A 20,833-nucleotide genomic window follows, 5' to 3' on the forward strand; every position below is an offset into this window, starting at 1 on the left:
TATGTGCTCACGCGAACCTCGGTGGGGGAAAGCTGTGTAATTACTCTGCTCCAGTCACATCAAACACTGCGGGTGGAAAACTGTGTTAATTTATTAAAGCCAACCGTGGAATTGTATTTGTTTTCAGTACATATTATTAATGTAATACCAAGCAAAAGTTTTTCCACACAGCACGCTACGAGGAACACATGCGCGGCGAATTATGAGATCGCTAAACGCGGGCATCAAGCGAGCGGACAAATAATTCATTTGTCACTTGGAGTTAGGAATAAAAAAAAGAGGGCACATTAGAAACACTCTGGTTTTCCACTGTCTTATTCAACGTTAATTGTTTTTGGTCCCGCTTTAACAGTTTCCATATAATTTGACTGCATGATTTCGAAATAATTCACTTTGATGGGGACACTGTCCATTCTTAGTCTCTCAGTCTCAGGCAAATTTGATTCAATTTTTCAAAGCATTTATTTTTTTGTCTAATGTACCAATGAACTTTTAACATACTAGTACCATGACTACTTCACTGACTATCCAAATGTATTGTTTCCAAACATGACAGACTTGTAGATTGTAGATGATGAACAACTGTTGTGTAGGTTGGAATATTTGATATAAAAATGACAAATGATTATTAAAATGAAAACACAGTAACATTGTGTTATTATAACACATGTTGATGCTGTGAGGTATATGCTCTTGATCTTTGGTTTATTAGTTTACCTGGTTCCCTTTTTTGTTTTTACTATGAATAAGAATTTTACTGCGGTCGCAATTATTATTTTGTCTAAATGAATAATTTTATTTTCTCATTTATCATCCATCAATTGAAGGAGCTATACTGCAGGGTCACTGGAGCCAGTCCCAGCTGATATAGGTTGAAGGTGGGGGTACGCCCCAGACAATTGGCCAGACAGGGCTGATACATAGAGCCTGGGGATCCAACCCAGAAACCTCTTGCTGTGAGGTGACAGTGCAGTTGATGTTACAGACTCGCTCCACTTCCCCACGCTTGTATTTAGGTCAAATTATTTTGATATTGTGAAAGCCCTAATTTACACAATGCAACAAACATTATGGCTACTAAGTGAAAAACACTATTTTCCAAAATCTTAAACTATGCCTTTAATATTTGTCATTGATCATAATTTCTTTCTTTCTTTCTTTCTTTCTTTCTTTTTTTAATTTAGGGACATCTGAACCAAAACGAATACTGATACTGTAAACTAATACTGATGGTTATCTGAAAAGTTTGATAACATGCATTACTGATGTTCATAAATAGCCAGTTGATGCCACATCATCTACCACAGCACCCACTGTGCTCATTTGGCATGACATTTCGGATCATTTTCGTAGGCTGCTAGAATAAACTGCACATCCACTGATGACAGCCTGCGATGACTCAAGCGACTCCATAGACCGTGCTTCCCTTCTGCTCCGCAGCTATAGTGCATGGAAGGAAAAAGGCAGAGGAGGAACGCTTGATTCCAATGGTACATTACATAAAACTATTCGCTCCTCCGTTTGCAGGCGCAGGCCAAGACAAACACGCTACAGCTGGAAGCAGAACGAGTAAGAGGGGGGGTTGGGGGGAGCAAGGAGGTGAGGTGTAGCTGACTGACAAAGCGCTACCCTCATATGGTTCATATTCAAGCGAGCGTCTTCGTACACACGCAGGATCAAGCAAACTCATCCCACCGCTCTCTTCGTACCACAACGTGCCCCCCCCCCTCCTGAAGACGAGTCAGCTTCTTTTCCACTGCACGAGGGAGAAACGCAAAAGGTAAAGCGACTGAAGCGGGCCTCGTGCAGCGGAAAGGAAACTCATGTGGTGGGAGAAGCTGTGACTTTCTCACTCTGCGAGGCTGACTAACTCGTTTCCTTCCATGCATGCGGCAGTATACATGGCTCACAGCTCATTCATAGGCGTTTTGACTGTGTGAGGCTGTCTCATCGTGGAAAACACACAACACAACTATATGTCCTCCGGAGCTAATAAATCCAGTCTGAATGATGATGCTGCTGCTGCTGATGCTTCCCAGCCAAAGCGTGAAATAAAGCTCAACTTGAAATACTGTATATCTGCAGTGGGTTTCAACATGCATGGACTGTTAACACGCGGCTGCACAAGGTGGAAGCCTTCACTGCACTCCACTCCACCCTCTGCATGCTGCTTTTGTATAAACAGGGGGTCAGCGTAATGACAAAGCAGCTTATTGTTTGACCTACTTCTCACCCCTCGCATTTATCTTTTGCTGCGTGTTTCAGGAAAAAGTGTGAACACCGAAGCTTGGCCGTAGCAGCACGGCCAAGCTTCGACTGGTAAGATGAGAAACGCAGGGGTCTGAAAAAGTGCCAAGAGCTCATATGTAATTAATCCACCTCTTACTGCACACTGAGGAGCCATGCATGTGTGTGTCTGTATGTGTGTGCGTGTATCTCCGTTTTCTGGTGCAGACAAGGTGGGATCATGACTTTAACCGCCTGGCTCGGGCCCGGGGTCGCGTCCAGACCGCAGTATACAGCAGGGAGACTCTCCACCTGCCATCCTAGACCTCTTTCAATCATCAGGAGACTCTAACAAAGCTATAGCGCTTAGCCAATTTACATCAACCGCACTAGCTGACGGCTGCCAGCTACATTTCTCTCTGGTTTCATAAAACGTCGCTGCGACGCTCTCCAAAGAAAATCCCTCAATTATTTCACCAGGCTTTTGATTATTTGGACCCAGAGAAACAATACTCCTCTCTGTGGTAATTTGGCCTGAAGTACAGACGCACTGAAGTGGAGTGGAGATAATGGTGGGTGAGGTCACCATTTGGTTAGTAGCCACCGTCTCCCCCAATGAGAGCCAGGTGGCTCCTAGCCTATATAACACTAGTTCTTAACATGCATGACAGAAAAATGACTCAACTCTCTCTCCTGATGACAGTGTCTTGTACATGTGGGTGCTTGCTCACTGTGTGTGTGTGTGTGTGTGTGTGCATGAGCATTGCATGCATTAACAGTGTCCAGAGGCCAGGCAGAGAAGAGGAAGGCTGAGTCACAGGATCCAGAGCTTCTCAGGAAGAGAGCAGTGTGATCTAAAACATGCTTGGCCGGGGCCCCCGCACACCGCTGATGAGTTATAGCCCCGCTGCGATCCTCCACCAGCGCCTTCACCTTCAGAGATATACTGCAGCGCACACTTCACCCCCCCCCCCCACTCTCTCCTCGCTCTCTCGGGCCCGGAGAAGCCGGGGACAGCCAACAGATTCACCTCCACACGGGGCAAATAAACAGGTGAACCCGGGGGTATTTATGTGGAGATTGATGGTGACAGCACTTTCTCCCGTTCTGGTGGAGCAGGGGGTCAGAAGGTGCGCGGTAATGGCAGGATGTAGGAACATGCTGCTGTTGCTCAACTGAAACATTAATAATTGCTCTGGGGTCTGTTTAACTAAGTGGGTCTGGACTGACTGGCTGCTTGAGCTTTTCCCACTTTTTCTTTATGATTAATCATGAGAAGTAACTTTTTTACAGAGGCGCTTTTGTTAAATTAGCGGCTTCGCAGAAATACAATTGTTCCTATGTAATAAAACTTCTCTAAACTAAACACTCGGGGTCCAGCCAAATTCCAACACCCATGCTGTCACCTTTCTTCAAAACAGAGACACCAAGAGGCAATTTCTCACAACGCTTAAACACACAAGACAAGAATAATGGCAAGTGCAGTGTAGGGGAGAAAAAAAGCCATTTGAGCGCAGGCACACAGACTGCACGGGCTGTGCTGCTCCGCCGACCACAGCAGATTGGAGAGCAGGAGCAGAAGAGAGAGAATATGGAAACAGGGAGCGGCTCTGAGGGGAACTAACCCGACAGTGAGCACGGCTGGAGAAAGAGACACAGAAACACAAAGGAGTCACAATGAGCGGCTGCCTGCTTCCCTCGGGTTTTTAAGAGTGAGCAGACAGCCCGATCAAACAGAAGTAGAGTTGTACCACAGATACTTTCCTCTCCATTCAGGCCAAACGTTGCTCATTATATGGCAGCATTTTCTGAAGACCCTTCCTTTCCCCTTCATAACATCGTAGCTTTCTTGTTCTAGCAACAACTTTGCATCAACATGTAATTGCACTTCCCCTGCCACCTTCCCTATCAGTTTGACAGATCACCCTCGATGCTGAAAGACAGGAAAAGGCAAACAGTACTGAGAAAACAACACAGAATAAGACATTCTGCAACCTGCTTGTGCTGCAGGGATCAATAACACCACACTGATACGACTGTGTAGCTACAACAGAGACTGTGTGCTCCTCACTGCAGGACAGTGGAAACATTTTTGGCATGTTAGCAGATGCTATGGTCATGATTATAACATCTGTTTGTACTAGTCTTTTGATTTGAAGGGCTCCTCAGTTCAGAAAAGCAACATTAGACATTAACTATATGCCAAATAAGCAAGGGGTTAATATCCTGACGAGGGCCGTGCTCTTGTCATTAAGCGTCCCCCCCCTGCGTTCAGCGTTTTTCATGGTTGAGGTCTTCTCAGTGTGCTGAGGTTGGGGAATGCAGTCAAGGTGGAACTGCAGTTAAACAGGAGAAGAAACTCAAACTGTTAATGAGTAAATTAATGAGGGAAATGAAATATCCTCTTCCAGCGAACCGTGTTATGCTATGGTTACAAATTTATGAATGGAAACTGGCAGGGTCTCTCAGGAAGTCACTCCTAAATCACCACATGTGGTTGGCTTCACAAGGACAAAGTCACCGGGATTCCACGAGTATTAACGGGGTTCTAAATGACTGCTGCCCTACCACTTCAATATAATCACAATCACGGCCCATTCACATGGCATTAGAGGAGATTGGAGTGATGCGAGATTATCACCCGCCACCGGCGAAAAGTCAAGTATGGTGAAGGGCATTTGGTGCGCAAAAGCTAGAAGTGCAGAGAATCCAAATCAAAGCCACGGTTGTTGGCAGGAGTGGCTTTCTTCTGATGGTTTTGGCATCAGGCATTGAGCTGTACGGTGGTGGCCACAACCCCCTCGGTGCCCCATGCGAGGCGCTGCCAGCAGGGCTGTCCCAGCCTCCCCTGCCCCTTTTTCCCCGGAGAGGACCGCTCTTCTCCATTCTGTCATTCTCTGAGTCTTGTGGCCGGGCCCTGCGTTCTGCCTTGCCACTTTACATTTAAAGGAGAGCGAGGCGGCAGAAATGTGCACTGCAGATGGTAGAAATTACTTAGCTCACTTAACTTCAGAGATATTTTTTTCTTTTTTCTTCTCTCTCCCTCTCTCTCTCTCTCCATTTTCCACAAATTACTCCAAGACTGGGGAAATTGATAGATTCCTAGTGCGAGTAGGCTTTTCAGTTGTACATTGAAGACTTTTTTTCAGGATTCCCCATTGTGATATCAATTCAGTCCACTCCATGGTTTTGGAATACACCAAATGAACTCTGAAAACCATCTAAGTTGGAAAAAGGCTAAGGCCGTAACAGTGTGGATTCAGAACCAATACCAACAGTGAGTATTTTGATTCGAGTGTGACCTGTTTTTCCTTGAGAAGGAGCTGAATGTGCTTTCCAGGAAACGTCTGGCTCCATGTATATCACACATAAAGCCCTCCGCTGTTGGGACGTCCTCTGGGGTGAAATATGGCTGCCAGCTCCATAGGAACATGCAGATGTGGGCTTATACTCTCCAAGGGAAGGAGGGAGGGAGATGGTGGTGATTTATTTCCCGTGTGTTTCAGTTAGTTTTGGTTGATGTGAACTGCAGTCCCTCCATTTTCCATCTGCATCCTTCTTTTCTGACTATTTTCACTTCTTATTTTCGTCTCTCTTTAATTTTGTCTTGCTGCTTTCTATACCTTAATTTTTCCAGATGAAGCATATTATCAAAAACTGTAAGAACTTGGCTGAGAGGGCTAATGAGATTATTTACTTTTAAAGCATAATCACCACTGGATACATAACCTTTGGCAAACAAAAAGCCTACAACATCATGAAGAAAAGAAAACACATAAATGCAAACCAAAGATTCTGCACTGTTGCAACTCAGTCTAATTAATCTTGATGAGGAATGTTGAGCCGATCTCGTTTCTCTGCCAAGCGTTACCTTGCATCATGCAATCGATATTACACAAAGGTTTAGAACAACCTAAATCCTTCTGTTTTATAACGCTCTGCCGTTTCGCTGTATGTTGTTCAACGTAGCCTGGTTCTGACTCAAAAAGGCCTTTGTCTCGTTAATTACAGAGGCAGATGTACAGCCCTCAACCAGAACTGGGAGTTACGGCGCTGACAAAACCAGTAGGGAAACCTGTGGCTGAGGCAGCTGCCTTTCACAACATTTCCAGCTGTAGCGAAAATGCAGCAACATCCTAAGGACAAGCACTAAAATTAAAGTATTCATAAAACTAACATTTCAGGCAAAAGTGTAATGTTTTTTTCCATTACCTATGCCAGAAGAACTTCACATTTCCTTCCTCCTGCTAAGCTTTATCATCCCCTTTGACGGTGAGAGAAACTTTCAACTGGTGCCAAGCTGCACTGTAAATTCTCTGTTTATATCAAACCTGTTTGGTGCCAGCATTTCACCAGAAAGCAAGTCCACCGAAAGTGAAATTGCACCATTGTAGAATATCAAATATGGTCCTATAAAGAGTGAAAAATAAACTCTGCTGATCACCTTAATTGGCAGTACAGCATCCATCAAATCTGTCAAACGTTCAGCACTACCAAAGCAAGTGTTTAGCTTCAAATATTTTCAGTTTCCTAGCAGTCTAATCCCACCCATCCCAAGCAACATCACATCATCCTCCAAAAATGCCTGGGTGAAGAGGAATGTTCTGTAGCTGGCTGGCTGTCGGGGCTGACCAAGTGGCTAACTGGGAGTCATTCTCAGGGAGTCGTGAACTTTTGTCCCGCCACTGCTCCCTTGCTGGCTGCACGAGAGGACTTGGGCGACACCAAACAGGAAGTGTTCAACAAGTGGAAGCTATGGATGTTTATCTCGCACCATTCATCAAGCCCCCAAAAAACCAGACACACAAGTCAAAATCCGAGAAGTGTAACAAGGCCGGCCTGACTCAGAGTTGCTCGGAGCCATTGGAGCGCCGTCAACGGGCCATCGTGGGGTTAGATCTGGGGCTGGATGGTACCCGACTGGGAGGGACTCCACCACCCACTGGCTGGCTCCTTCCATCCTTTCTCACAGTCCTCAAGGAGCCTGGCCAAGAGCTGATAGTGGTGACACTAAAACAGTAACATTTTAGATTATTCAATACATTTCAGGAGCAGTAAATGCAATAGCTGCTCCGAGAGAGTGAGCCCATCAAGATCAGGTTACCCCGGACTGAGGTTGACCTTAACCACAAAAGTTGTTGAATGTGGTCCAGACCACTACTATCAAAACCCAACTTCAGATCAGTACAGGGAACAGAGAGAAAGCAAATCTATCCTGCAGACTCTGGCCAAGTCATGTGGTTGAGCCTTTAGCAGGAAGAGGAATGAGCCGTACAAAATCTATACAATACACAGCTATTATAACAGGCTGCATGACTCCCTGTCAAACAATGAGACCGATTCAAAACTAAAGGGTTCAGGAAAGATATGAAATGTCAAACTTGAAGCCATGACACAATATACACAGTAGAGGAGAGTACATGCAAACATTTGGAAATTATACAGCTGTCCAACTGTATTCACAGTGCCTCTGCTATAGTGTGAAGGGCTTTTATCCCTGGTGTGTGAAGCTTGTTGAAAACTGGACCTGAGCTAGTTTGTCAGATGTTGCTGTAATAGTTCAGCAAGCCAGCGAAGGAGCAGGTTCCAAAATAAAACACCAAAAAGAAAACGAAAATTGTACTAAAACTGGGAACAGTGCAGCAAATTAAGCGCTCACTTTATCAGAGAAAACAACTTTCTGTCCTTAAGCTATGTTTGGTCACAAGCTTTGAGAGGATAGTGGAAGAATGAGATTGCAGATACAGAAAGTCAAAATGGGGGTTTTGTATTCTCTGCTATGAAAAATATGAATCTTAAAATGGAATTTATACATCTGTGGCAAAGGGTTATTATGCCATACCTACAGCAGCTACATGTATGTAGGTTAAGCAACAATCTGCACTGTAGCTAACATCCACCTCTTCAAATGTTACAGACTGGGACTATGGAAGTGAAACAGATACAACATGGAGACGAACTGTGAGCTGTGATTGATCAGTCTGTGTTTTCTTTCTGTCCTGTTGCTGGGTGAGATCCGTTGAAAAACTGTTTTCTTCCTTTTCAGTAACACACACCTAGCAAAGCCAATATATAGGGCACATGTACAGCAATTCTACAGTGGTAGTTTCATAACCAGTAAAACCACAAGGCGGTTACCAGTGAAATAATGCCAACACAGTGTGTGGAGACAAGCTATGTATCGCATGATGGAGATATCAATAGCTCATTATAAATCCAAACCTACTTTTTTGGACTCCTGTTAACCCCTTGTGCACTGGGAAAAGCCCAGAGCCGGAGACACACACACACTCAGTGGAAACACTCCATCTTCCAGCAGGCCTGAAAGCACCTTTGGGTCTCATTAAAAAAAAAAAAAACGAGGAATAGTGCATCAGGGTCGTTGTTCCTACCCTAAACCCAGATAATCAGCAGGGAGCTGCACGACTTGCTCCGCCACTGTAATACAAGGTTGAAGGCGACCAAGATATCAGCATGGTTAAACATCACGCTTTACGTACGACTAAATCTCGCTCGCAACAGCTGACACAGCAGAAAACCTGACACGGAATGAACAGATTTAAATGGGGATAAGCATCCATGTTTGTTACATGGCTGAATGGTGAGTCACTTAGTGAAGCAGGCCAGCTCTCTGTGGAGGAAGCAGCAGCATGGAGGTGGGGAGGGTGGGGAGGGATACACCTCCATCCAGACCCCCATCTCCATGCAGATATTACCACATCAAGCCCAAAGCTTTTTCCTGTCTCACCCCTGCTGACAGACACCTGAGGTTGTGCTGACTGGAGACATCCTGGGACGACTGTCAACAGCTAAAGCTAGGGTCAGAGATCCTCAGCTGGAAAAGTTGGCCGGCGCGAGCGGACTTTGTAAAAGGCTCGCCATTGTCATGCATATTTTAGAACAAGAAGTGAGGTAGGGATTGACTGGAGAGTGCACAAGGCTTACAGTCATATTTTCCATTGATATCAAAGCCATATGGCTGGAAATCATGAAATAGTTGAGAGAGTGCACTGCACTTGGCAGTGTCTAATAGAAGAAATGCACAACAACGTGGATGAACAGGCTGGATATGTTCTCTGGTCTACTAATGAGCAGTATATTATGTGGCGAAGGATGTACAGTATGTTCACATGTTTATTCTATAGCCTTTTAAAAGTTCCCATGACTGCTGGTCATAAACTTAAATTGCTTCCTGCCATATCTTATGAAACTCCATGGTGTCTTTAGATGTGCGCATGTGATATGAAATGATAAAACAGTGATAAAAAATCGCACAAAACCAATAGATGATCCTAATCACGTCTTGGCAAATTATCAGCACCCACTCACTATGAATGCACTGCACTGATTTTCTTCAAGCGTCGACCCGTCTTCAAAGAATCGTATTTCCCACTCTTTTCCTGTTACAGATTCTTGCAACTATGCCAATGTTACAGGATCCATGTAAATATGCACAGTGATGAGATTTTCTGCTCTGCGGACCAGAACTGTTCATAACTAGCTAGTGAGAATCAGCAGACCCTCGTAAAGAACAACAACATTACCCTGCTCCTCTGGAATGTCAACTTGGACAACATTGGAAACCAAAGGACACAGACGCAATACAGATAACTCCTTCACTACTGTATCTTCCACTTGCTGCTCGCGGCACAAGCCCTTCATTCATTTTTTACCCCCCCCCCCCCCACCTCTTATTTCCATTATCATCACCCCAACAAACAAAAATACAGCTCTGACCTACCTACATGTTCAGATCCTAGTGGCTGATGAAAGTGCTTTGTTTAATCACCGCCTTTTTTATCCAGTCAATAATAATTACAGACACAAATGGAGTAATCATCATTATTCACAAGAGGTTGTGTGGATGCACATAGGTGCCATTTCATTATTCCAACAGGCTTTACACGCCATTAATCCCACACAAGTATAAAGTGCTGTCCACATCCATGGGCTCAAAGAACACAAAATAACTCGGTAAGAGATTTAGAGCGGCTTCATATGTTTGAAAATACTGCATATTTAGTATAAATAATCATGAATGTTATGAACTTTTGATGTCAGTTTGCTATATTAATTGTATTACTGCATAAATTTATTGCTGGTTTCATGCTCCAGTTTATGTGAGCTACTGTTTTTGAGCTTATTTGGTATTAGTGGAGCAATGGGTATATTTTTTCCTCACACTAAAAACCACTTTGCATAAAAGGCATTGAATCTGTGGTGTAGCTTTACAATGCTTGTTATTACAAAGGGGCCGCCTCAGATTGGAAAACTGAAATTAAAATGTTTTAGCCTCATGTTCACATACAAACACACACACACACTGAAAGACACACTTCCCTGACGGCTCTCGAAACAATAACAGGCAAATTAAAGCTGGCGCCATTGATTTGCACTTAGAATATTCTCAAACAAGCAAATATGAGATGTGGAATGATGCGGCCGATACTCGCAACTTCTTGTGCTGAGGCTACAATACGGGGTCATTACAGCATTAGCAATGTCATGGAAAATAAAGTAGTTCCAACATCACAAAGAGCCAAGCAAAAACCACTGAATAGTTGTGTATATGTGTGTGTATGCATCATGTAAGTTCTGCAACATCACACCACAGTGTAAATAACTGGTGCTACTAGACTGTGTCCTGTAACAGGAGGAGCGTTGGTGCTGTTGTGTGCATGCCTCTGCTGCGTTTGACTCATTTTGGGGCACGAGGCCCAGATGTCTGTGTTGGAAACAAAACCTTCACAGATGAATATGGTAGAAGATGGGAAAACACGCGGGGTGCATCATCATGTTAGTCCTATACTGCCTCCAGGATTACTGTTGAAATTTAAAAAGAGGCTAATTGGGAAAAAACAAGGTAATTGGGATGTCCTGTGTGTGTAACTGAAAACTGTGTGAATCGTGAGCGCTTACCTTCTGGTCCACTATGGAGCACACCAGGTCCTTCACAGAAGACAAGGACAGGTCATTGGCTTCCAGGTTCACCGTCTCTCTGGTCAGTCCGATCTGCAGCAGGAAGGACACCCCATGGAACGAGCTGCGGGAGTTGGTGGGGCTGGGGGCACTGTGGCTGCCGTTGGAAAGCCGCGTGTAGAGCGGCCCAGGCGGGCTCGGCGACGAGGACGGGTGGTGCGGATGGAGAGAGTGGAGGAAGGCTCGAGGTAAGGATGGGGGAGAGGAGGCAGACATTGGGTTTCTTCCAATGGTGACGTGAAATGCCGAATAGTGGAGAACTCAGAGAGGAGTGATACAAAAAAAAAAAAAAAAGCTCAGCTGGATCTGTGGGGATGAACTCTTGGCAGGGGGAAACCTTTGGTCTTCATCGGTCGTAGTGACTCAGCACTGTCTGTTTTATCAAAGTGACATTGTTTTTTTTCAGGAATTGATAGGATAATAACCTACCGCCCACCTGAGCTCACACACACCACACACTCATTAATGAAGTGGGCAGGTGATGGGAGAGAAAAGTCTGAACAATCCACAGGCTTCTGCTGTAAAAGCAATGCCACAAACTTCATATCCTGGAGTGGTGTTCCTTCTCCTTACTGAAGTCAGTAATCCACTCTGACCACAGGAAACCTGTCACCACAAACATACACACACACAGAGACAAACACACAGCTATTTTTATAATGAACAAGTATTCACCTATCTGAATACACTGCAGAGCAAGAAAATGACTGGTTCACAGCATTAGTCTGTTGTCAGCTGTATGAATTTTGATTTTGTTCAACCTTGAACACTTTACAGTTAAACTAATGGAGTTAATAATAACTTTAAGATGAAAGCACCACATCAGTTAGACACATAATAAAATAAAGGAACAATATAAACATTTTTAATTCAATTTCTCCTGCCACTACCATTTCTATTGTGTTTTGCTAATGCCCTGTACTGTTTTGGTTGTGTGCAGGGCAGGCTACTTCCCAGTGCTAGCTCAAAGCTAACTCCACACTGCCTGTCTGTAAATGGGGCTGATAAGTGAAACTTTTGTTTGAGAGGATTACTACTTTGAACGTTAGGCTACTATATCGACCTGTTTGGACTGTTGCTGAACGAAACAAAAGCAACACACTTACGGCCGCTCATGCGCAAAACAAGTCAAATTAGAGCCCATAGGACGCGTAAAAGTCGACAAAGCGTATCATTTCTGTGTTTACAAGAATTTCAAACTCCACAAACATCTGGAACCGAGGCTTGTGAACATCTGCACCCCTCCCACTTTCGATTGGCTCGCTGGCAGAACACGAGCCGAGTCGAAAAACGCCAGCAAAACAAGTTATACAAGCCCCTGAAATATGCACATTTCAGATGACACTCACAACTATCTATCTGCTCACGTACGAGCCCGTCCACAAAGCAAACGTCGAATTAAATCATTGTGAAATGGTACCTTACCTTCACAGTCAGCGAAGGGCGCTTTCCTTTCCATTGTGAGTGGACTGAAGAAACTTTTTAACTCCATCAACTGAGGGAAGCGGAGCCTCAAGTTTATTATTCTGCACTTTTATGTTGAGTCGCACACAGGAGCGCAGCGCCGCAGCTTACAGAGAATAAATAGTAACTTTACTTTGACACAGAGGCGCGCTGAGACTGACCGAGCCGTCCATTTATTTTCTCTTATCTTTTTATTCCAGATTGTAAATTCATGCGCATCTTATTATCCTTCCAGTTGTGACTACTCCCACTGCTTGACGAGGAGAGGAAAAAAAGAGCAGCGACCGTCGCTGGGGCTTGGAGTCTTTTTATCATCTCCGCATAACTGACTTTCCATGTGTGGGGAGGAAAAGTTGAACTACAGTCCCTGTGAAGCAATGGCGCCTCCGATGGAACTCAAACCAATGCGCATGTGCTTTTCTTTTCCGTTATTTCAACTTGGCCATGCCATTGAAGGGACTGATAGCCTTCCTAGCCGGTCCTTTAGTGGCTGGAAGAACGCACTGATTTATTTCATCAAATAAGCAACAATAAGTTTGAGTTTTCTGATCAGAGTTTTCCTATAAACAACTTTTCTTTATGAGGCAGAGGACAAAGGTGCAGAGAATAGAGCCTGCGAGCCCTGGATTGAAATAGGATAGGCTTGATTTGTCATTTATTAAGAAGTATCACATTGCATTATATTGTATTTAATTCACCGAACTTCTAAGGATTGACGAGAAAAACAGGAAGAGCAACTTGATTTTGCAAGGATGCTAACGAGTCATCTAACTGCCAGCTCATGTTTTTGATGAACTGATACACAGCTGGTTACACAACACATTTTAGGAACTGCTCCACTGTTACACTTGTACACAATTCATTTGAGGCTCTGTATTTCAGCTATGACATTTAACACAGTTTACTGAAAAGCAAGATGCCCATTACACACACACACACACACACACACACACAAAAACAGAGATGACCTACAGAATGCAATATTTATTAAAAGATAAGAAAAACATTGTAATGGATTAATACTGTGGAAAGGCGGGGTCTATTTTCTGTGCCCAGGCCATCAGGCCTCCACAGATGTCTTTCACTGTGATGCTGTCCACTTCTGATCCACTCATCTTCTCCAGAACCTGCACCGCCTTCTGAGAGTCGTTCCCCATCTTACAGATCACAAACACTGGAGGAAACCACAGAGAGAAAACACTGACGGATGAGTTTGTTCAAATTTGAGATTGAACTTCAGCACATTTAATCTTCACTACCAAAATAATAAACAAAATACACATCAGCTGCCGAAAGCTGCACGTTTTTAAACAGACTTAATGAAAACTTGATTATGCAACACCTGAATACACATCAGGTGGCCGCGACTACATCACAAAAGATATAACTAAAGCTAAATTCATGTCATTGATAAAAACAGCTCCGCACAGTGAAAATCCACAACACCACAAAAATAATGTTCTGAATATTAATTTCTCTGAAGCAGGCCAGCTGCTCAGGTTGACCACTTGTTTTGGAAAAGGGGTCACCTAGCAACCCCATTACAACCTTTTACTCGCTGTCCAAAATAAGCCTCCCGCCCGGCACTATACGATACACAGTGGACTGGGTGAATATGCACAAGTGGCTCTACGTGCCTGTTCATTTCAAACAACATGTACGGAGCCTGAATGGTGTTTTGACATGTTACCTGGAGGCTGGCAGTCACCTGCCATCTGCTGTTTCAACTGGCTGATTCTCTCCCTCAACAGCTGGACATGTTCACTCCTTCTCTCCTCTAAACTTGAAAGTGGGATGTCTGGCAGAAATATAAGGAGGATAATCACACAGAAACAGGAAGTAAAATTACAGAATTGGGACACAGTGGCCCTGATACGGTGTCTCCATCACTGAAAGGATACTGAGAGAGAAGGGTAAGTGGCATATATCCACCTCCACAAGAGGGCGCACATCCAACAGAAGATGGGGCTCTGCAGTGTCCAATATCGACTGATAACCCTGGAATTACATCAAGACAGCTCTTAATGCACTTCTATCATTAATGTATAATTGGACAGAGGTGTGGCTTTGGTTTTCTGCAAAAAAGACATTGATTTATGTCCGTAGTTAAACAGGGAAACCAAAATTATTCCCAGCAAATGTTGAAATACTGCTTGGATTTGTATTTGTGGAGGAATATGAACATTTTAACTGCTTTTCCTTAAATCACAGGAAACAAAACTGTTTCTAACTGGAGCCCCTTGCACAATCTCGATTACAGCCCAATCAATCATGATCCCCATCTCTGCGCTTAATGACTCAGCGGGTTTGAAAGCGCCAATTCTGCAGAAATATAAACAGATGCAATCCACTACCACTGCTCTCAGTGCCAAATAGAACATGTTATTCTTTCCCATAGAAAATCTACAGGCCCATATTAAGTCATTTCCCATTTGGGGCTGGGTCAGCACAGAGATGTAATCAGTTTATGAATGCACATGAAAACTGAGAAAATTGTGAGTAATCATACAATAAACAGCACTAAATACAGGGAGTCACGCAATGGCCAACTGTTCTGGAGAATATATTCCCTACCTGTACCGTGATCCTCTGATCTCTGGAGAGGAGGTTGAGTTTGCGGCACTGAAACACACGGAAAAATCGGGCAATAAGAGAATTTTCCTATGATTAGGGGATAATTATGCGTACTTTGTACGTGTCATATGAAATGCGGCTGATGTAAGAAACACTTTTTATTACTTCAAAAAACAGCATTCCTACGAAAACGTGCACGACTCCACTATATGAGTTGCTTGGTCTCATCTCGTACGACTGACCTTATCTGTGGCGGCGGACCCACAGAAGCTCTCGTAGTCCACCAGCTTGGTTACAGTGGGGGTCTCTCCACAGACTGCACAGCCAGTCTGCTTGGGCCGCAACCTGATGGACCGAAACTTGGCATCTTGAGCGTCAAACATCATCAGCTGCTGGCCACAGGAAGCTAGAAAACCTGGTCAAGGATCATTTATTTGATGGATCACGTCAAGCACGTCTCCCATTTGCCACGGCCAAGATTCAGGCACCGGTACATTTCCCTGGCTGCCACACCACAGCCAGGTGTTGGTTCAAGTATCACAAGTGACCACGTGGCCTAATGGATAAGGCGTCTGACTTCGGATCAGAAGATTGAGGGTTCGAGTCCCTTCGTGGTTGGAAAGTACTTTGTACTTTGCAGAAATTTAAAAGTAGGTGATACGATATGAGTATCACAATGCAAGTCAGAAGTCATGACAGGGTGAGTCTATTCTCTGAGGTGAACTTCAACATTAGTGCAAATGCATCTTGAGACAATGACAAATGAATAGCCAGCACAGTCCAGACGCCTTAGACAAAAATATCTCTGTTTTTACTTTGTTTTATCAGACGGGCACAAAACACCATCGCTAATGTTGCTACAATGAAATCGCTTAAGGCACTTGACCGTTGCTTCATTGCAACATCTCGGTGAAAAAGTTCTGCTGCAACCCAAAAAAAATAGCGAAGAAAGGTGAATTATATAATGTGGGAGTTAAGAATGGAGCAGTAAAGGATACAGCCTCGTCCAGAGGCAATCTTGATGACTTCCAAAGCTTGGAAGCAGCCCATAATCCCTGGAACTTAAAGAAAAGTGGAAAATGTTACCAGGGGCTATTATTTACACAAACAGCACTCTGTCCAACGTTAATGGCTTCTGGGCAAGTAAGAAGGGACAAGACTCACCCACTCCTAACACCCCTCCGTCAGAACAGTTGGTGACTGTCTCTGGGGGTGGGGGTACTGGGTACAGACATCTGTAGCAGGGGCCTCCGTTGTAGTTATACACTGTCAACTACAAACACACACATATACATAAACATAAATGATTTGGAAAATTTTCAGGAGCACTGACAAGAAAGAGTTCTTTCTACCGGTACTTTACCTGCCCCTCCATTCTCAGTGCACTTGCTGACACTAGAGGTTTACCGCTGAGGACACAGGCGTCATTTACCAGATAACGAGTGGGGACATTATCCGAACAGTCCGCTACAATGTCATATATGAGGTCATAGTGGTCAAGGAGGGTTACATAAGAGTTTCTCAATGAAATAGATTGGCAGTAAGGTTTTTCTACTGATACAAAACCATGAGCTTGAATAGGATGACAGCTGTAAGAACTATTCATGAGATGATTAAGCCAGCGGTAGGTCTGCGTAGCAGATGTAGGTTGAAGACTTTGCAGCAGGATACTGTTGAATGAGTTGCAAGGCGTTCTCTGATGACAGCTGCAGGTGGTAGGGAATACACTCCACAGTGGAGTTCAACCTGGGAGTTCAAAAAATGACAATTATTTCTTCAAGAAAATAGGTTTGGTCGTCCATAATTAACAGAACAACACAAGCAACAATGTGAGATCAGCGTTGAGCATAAAAAAAGCCACGTCGAGGACACACTAGTCGTGTTTCAAACCAAAAACAAATCACAAAACAACATGTGAGCTTTGAGTCTGACATGGGATCTGAGTCACATGTCGGCCCCCTCTCTCCTCCACCCCCTTACTCTTCACTGTCTCTCAGCTATCAAACAGGTGACAAAACATACCACCATTCTTTAATAAAACACACAGCAAAATCATTAATAAACAACAATGGGAAGAGGATGGTTTTGTCTGTGTGACACACTCTTAAAAATCTCTGCAACATGTTGTTTGCTCAGTCAGTGAAATGACGCCCTCATGTGGCCGTGGCTGTGCAATGTTTGTGTGTGTGTGTGTGCGTTAACCACAGTAGGCCCACTGTGAGGGAGAAAAGCACCAGAAACAGCTGTCTCTAAAATAGCATGTTTACACAATATTTGCAGACTGAGGAGAAATACACAACCAAATATAACCTGTGGTGAGACTGGAGCGCGCCAGCATACATTACACAGCAACCAAAGGGTCACAGAAAGCATTTAAATGCACCAATTATCATAGTTACAGAGCATCTAATAATATTATCTTATTTTACTAATGATATATAATAATAAACATAATGTTTCAGGTCCGTTTAAGATGTTTTGACACAACTGAGCAGCAATACACTTCTCAAATGTTCTCAAGCATTTCTGCTCTACTACAGGATACTGGTATAATGGTGCATTGACCTATGTTATGGGCCGTCCCACATTAGATGTATTTTTTCAAGAAATGTGTACATGTATAAGTCAGTACCTTCCAACTGCATTAGCAGCAGACAGAGCCTTGGCCTGGCCCTGGTTCTCCTCTCCATGCAGCACCTGTCTGTGCAGGTTACTGAGCTCCACCTCATCGTAATCCAGCAGACCCAGGCGGCCTGGAGACACACAGACAGACTTCTGACTAAATAAAAAACACTGATAATATTGGTAGACCATGACCATTAAAGACCAGTTTGACAAAAAGTGCATAAATCAGACCTGACTTGCCCTTTTTATTTATACCGTTTGTTGACTTTTTCCTAGATGTTATATCTGCTTACTTCTAAACACAGACATTGACTCTTCTCCTACACAGCATGCTAATATAAGCACAAACCCCTACGCCCATTTCCTTCAGTTACTCCAGTTATCTCCAGTAAGTTATGCAACAAAAGCGTAGTTCTAACTTTAAACCAGGAAACAAGTGATATAAGTTTGACCACAAAAGAAAAACCTAAATTAAAGGCAGAAAAGTACACCTGGTTCCATTCATTAACCTTTACTATAACAAGTAGTGGGATGTATTTCTTTGAGAAATGCAAACCTCTCCTCTGCAGGTACAACAATTTAGTTTACCAGCCACCGGGGAGGTGAGACTGCTAATTTTATATTCTGACTAAATTGTACATGGTGTATTTTTTTAGTCCTATTGTCTTCTTCGGAATGGGATGTTTGTTGTGTTGTGTAAATATGAAAAATCTATAAAAACACTTTTATCATTATTATATGATATGAAGTGTAAGTTGATTGTGAAATAATGTACAGTATACATATATGTAGATATGGATGCAATATGGTTTAGTATGTGATGACTTACTAACAAAAAAAATGGATAAAGCACAGTAACAAAGTGGAAACGCTCACTCTGATTTTGTTTTGTTAGGTGAGGCATATTGCTCACTTGTTTTTTGTATTTTCTTTGTTTTTAATTTTTTTTTTTTTATATAATGTCTCTGTTTTTGTACTGTTGGACCCCAGGAAGAATAGCTGTGGCTTTGCCGCAGCTAATGGGGATCCGTATCATAAACAAACAAACAATATTCTGCCTAAAGAAAAAAAAAACAGTTGGGGTTTCAACAATCATTTAAAAAAATACAACACATCATACCATACAATAATAAATAGATGACTTACCAATGCCTGCTGCAGCAAGGTATTGTGCCAGGGGGCAGCCTAGTCCTCCACAGCCCACAACCAGCACTGAGGTCTTTGATAGGTTTAGCTGACCTGTGGACAATCAAGACGTGCTCTGTTGTAACTTGTGTTCAGTCTTGTCATTTACCTCACTTGACAGAATGGCCTCTGCTCTAAACATCACCATGTGACAGTCCATACCTTGTACACCCAGGTCAGGCAGAAGGAGCTGTCTGCTGTACCGCATAATGTCCTCATTGCTGAGGGCCGGTTTGGCTTTCAGTGGGGTCAGGGGTCTCACTCGTTCATGTAGCTCCAGTGCTGAGGTATGGTTCTGATATCACACAACGGGGCAATTATTATTACACACACTAAATAAAGGAGGCAAGTTATGTACAAGAGCTTTTGAGCCAGGTGGCATCACAGAGCCCAACAATCTGTCTCTATAATATAATGAGCTTTGTTTATTTCCGTCTTTAGGTTTGTCTCCAGCCAATATGTCTGACATACGGAGCTGATTACCAAGAGCTCTACATAAGAGATTTGGGAACATCAAAGTGGCTAATATGTTTACCTGTATGTTTACTCAGGGCCCATTACAATGCCTGTCTTTGCATTGGTATTCTTCTCCACTTTAAAGTAGCTTTTTATTTGTCTTCTCAAAATCATGTCAGTTTATGAATTCAACAGGAATATGTGGCAGTGTGTTTGTATGTTGAATATTGAAGGGACGTTAACATGAGTTTGTTTTTTTTAAAGATGTTTATTCCAGGGGCTATTGTCGAGGGTGGTGTTGTACTGGAGTTCCTGTTTGTTGTCTGTGCTCGTTTACGTGCACAAGGGTAGTGGACAGAATATTAGGAACACCTCTCACCATCACTAAACATGCCCTGTTGTAACATCTAGCTGAATTAACACTTGTATGTAGCTATGATATTGTCTTTATAATTCAATCAAACAGAGTAAGTTTTGCAATCAAAATATAAAGAAGATTTGCAGTCAAAAAAGGCCAGTAAACAAGTGGTATAAGTTTGACCACAAAAGAAAAACCTAAATTAAAGGCCTATTTTGTCTACAGTAAGTAGGCTACACCTGGTTCCATTCATTAACCTTTAAGATTTGACATAAAAGTATCAATATTGCAAGTTTGATTGAAGATACAAATGTAGCTCACACTTGTACTACTACTACTACTACTACTAGTTACTACTACTACTACTACTACTACTAAAAACTCAACATGAAACCTAGCTAGCATGCTAGTTAACGCTCTGGTTTAAAGTTAAAGACAGCTATGCGAGGTTCAAATGTGCTATAACTGGAGGTTTTCTTACTATGTTTAGGCTACCTACATTACAGTTAGTTACACTCGTTATTAATAGACTAACGTTATTAAACTACTACTCCCATGGATGGAGTTTCTGTGGGCACGTGACGTGCTCCAAATGTGGAGAAATGATACACTGAACAAACACCAGCTCGACAGTAGGTAAACTTTCCATACCTTCTCCAGCTGAGCCAGTCTGTTCTTCAGAGCAGAAATCTCTTTCTCCTGCTCTTTGAGCTGAGTCTTCAAACAACACACCTCCTCAGACATCGCTGCTGCCGTGAGCACGGTTAAACCAACACAATGACAACAACAGAAGGTGCAGCCAAGTGTCACAGAGAGGATATTTTACTGTAACTTTGCACCGGCAACAACTGTGAAACAACTTGAAGTGTGGTGAGAAAGATGTTGACATGCAGCAAACGAGGCAGCGAACTTCCGGGTTGGCCACGTGAAACAAGACCACGTGGTAGATGACGTAGAGCGCGGCTC

General features: G+C 43.3%; 2 protein-coding genes and 1 non-coding gene across 5 annotated transcripts in view; 1 reads left to right on the forward strand and 2 right to left on the reverse strand.

The window, feature by feature from the left end:
* prkd3 (protein kinase D3) overlaps positions 1–13,229 on the reverse strand; it is a 38,664-nt gene extending 25,435 nt beyond the window's left edge. Inside the window, exons 1-2 of one of the 3 annotated variants that reach the window (XM_085768327.1) lie at positions 12,631–13,229; positions 11,146–11,811 (exon numbers count right to left, since the gene is read on the reverse strand). In XM_085768327.1, the coding sequence (XP_085624453.1) occupies positions 11,146–11,421 (276 nt within the window). In that variant the 5' untranslated portion in view covers positions 11,422–11,811; positions 12,631–13,229. The remainder of the gene's footprint in view (positions 1–11,145; positions 11,812–12,630) is intronic. The other 2 variants (XM_085768329.1, XM_085768328.1) reach the window with 2 other exon arrangements.
* Positions 13,230–13,633: 404 nt separating this feature from the next.
* mocs3 (molybdenum cofactor synthesis 3) lies at positions 13,634–20,748 on the reverse strand. The gene is made up of 13 exons (XM_085768388.1): positions 20,519–20,748; positions 19,216–19,348; positions 19,015–19,107; positions 17,876–17,996; positions 16,915–16,989; positions 16,607–16,724; positions 16,408–16,516; positions 16,242–16,304; positions 15,486–15,649; positions 15,244–15,291; positions 14,571–14,667; positions 14,360–14,467; positions 13,634–13,843 (listed from the first exon to the last, which is right to left on the reverse strand). Exons 1-13 carry the CDS (start codon positions 20,609–20,611, stop codon positions 13,686–13,688), a joined length of 1,380 nt encoding a protein of 459 aa, XP_085624514.1. The 5' UTR covers positions 20,612–20,748; the 3' UTR covers positions 13,634–13,685.
* On the forward strand, positions 15,789–15,861 carry trnar-ucg (transfer RNA arginine (anticodon UCG)). The gene has a single exon. It is a non-coding gene; the product is annotated as a tRNA-Arg (tRNA).
* Positions 20,749–20,833: the final 85 nt, after the last annotated feature.

This window comes from Trachurus japonicus, chromosome 22 (genome assembly GCF_045865225.1).
Source record: "Trachurus japonicus isolate A0001 chromosome 22, Traja_1.0".
Lineage (NCBI taxonomy): Eukaryota > Metazoa > Chordata > Actinopteri > Carangiformes > Carangidae > Trachurus > Trachurus japonicus.

What these genes read in the sequence shown, in the direction of transcription:
- mocs3 (XM_085768388.1), bottom strand. Translation starts at nt 20,611, where the DNA reads ATGTCTGAGGAGGTGTGTTGTTTGAAGACTCAGCTCAAAGAGCAGGAG. An exon ending in GACTGGCTCAGCTGGAGAAG is followed by an intron (nt 19,349 to 20,518) that starts GTATGGAAAGTT and finishes GTGTGATATCAG; the next exon opens with AACCATACCTCAGCACTGGA. An exon ending in CCACTTACCCTTCTCTCTCA is followed by an intron (nt 14,468 to 14,570) that starts GTATCCTTTCAG and finishes TATTTCTGCCAG; the next exon opens with ACATCCCACTTTCAAGTTTA.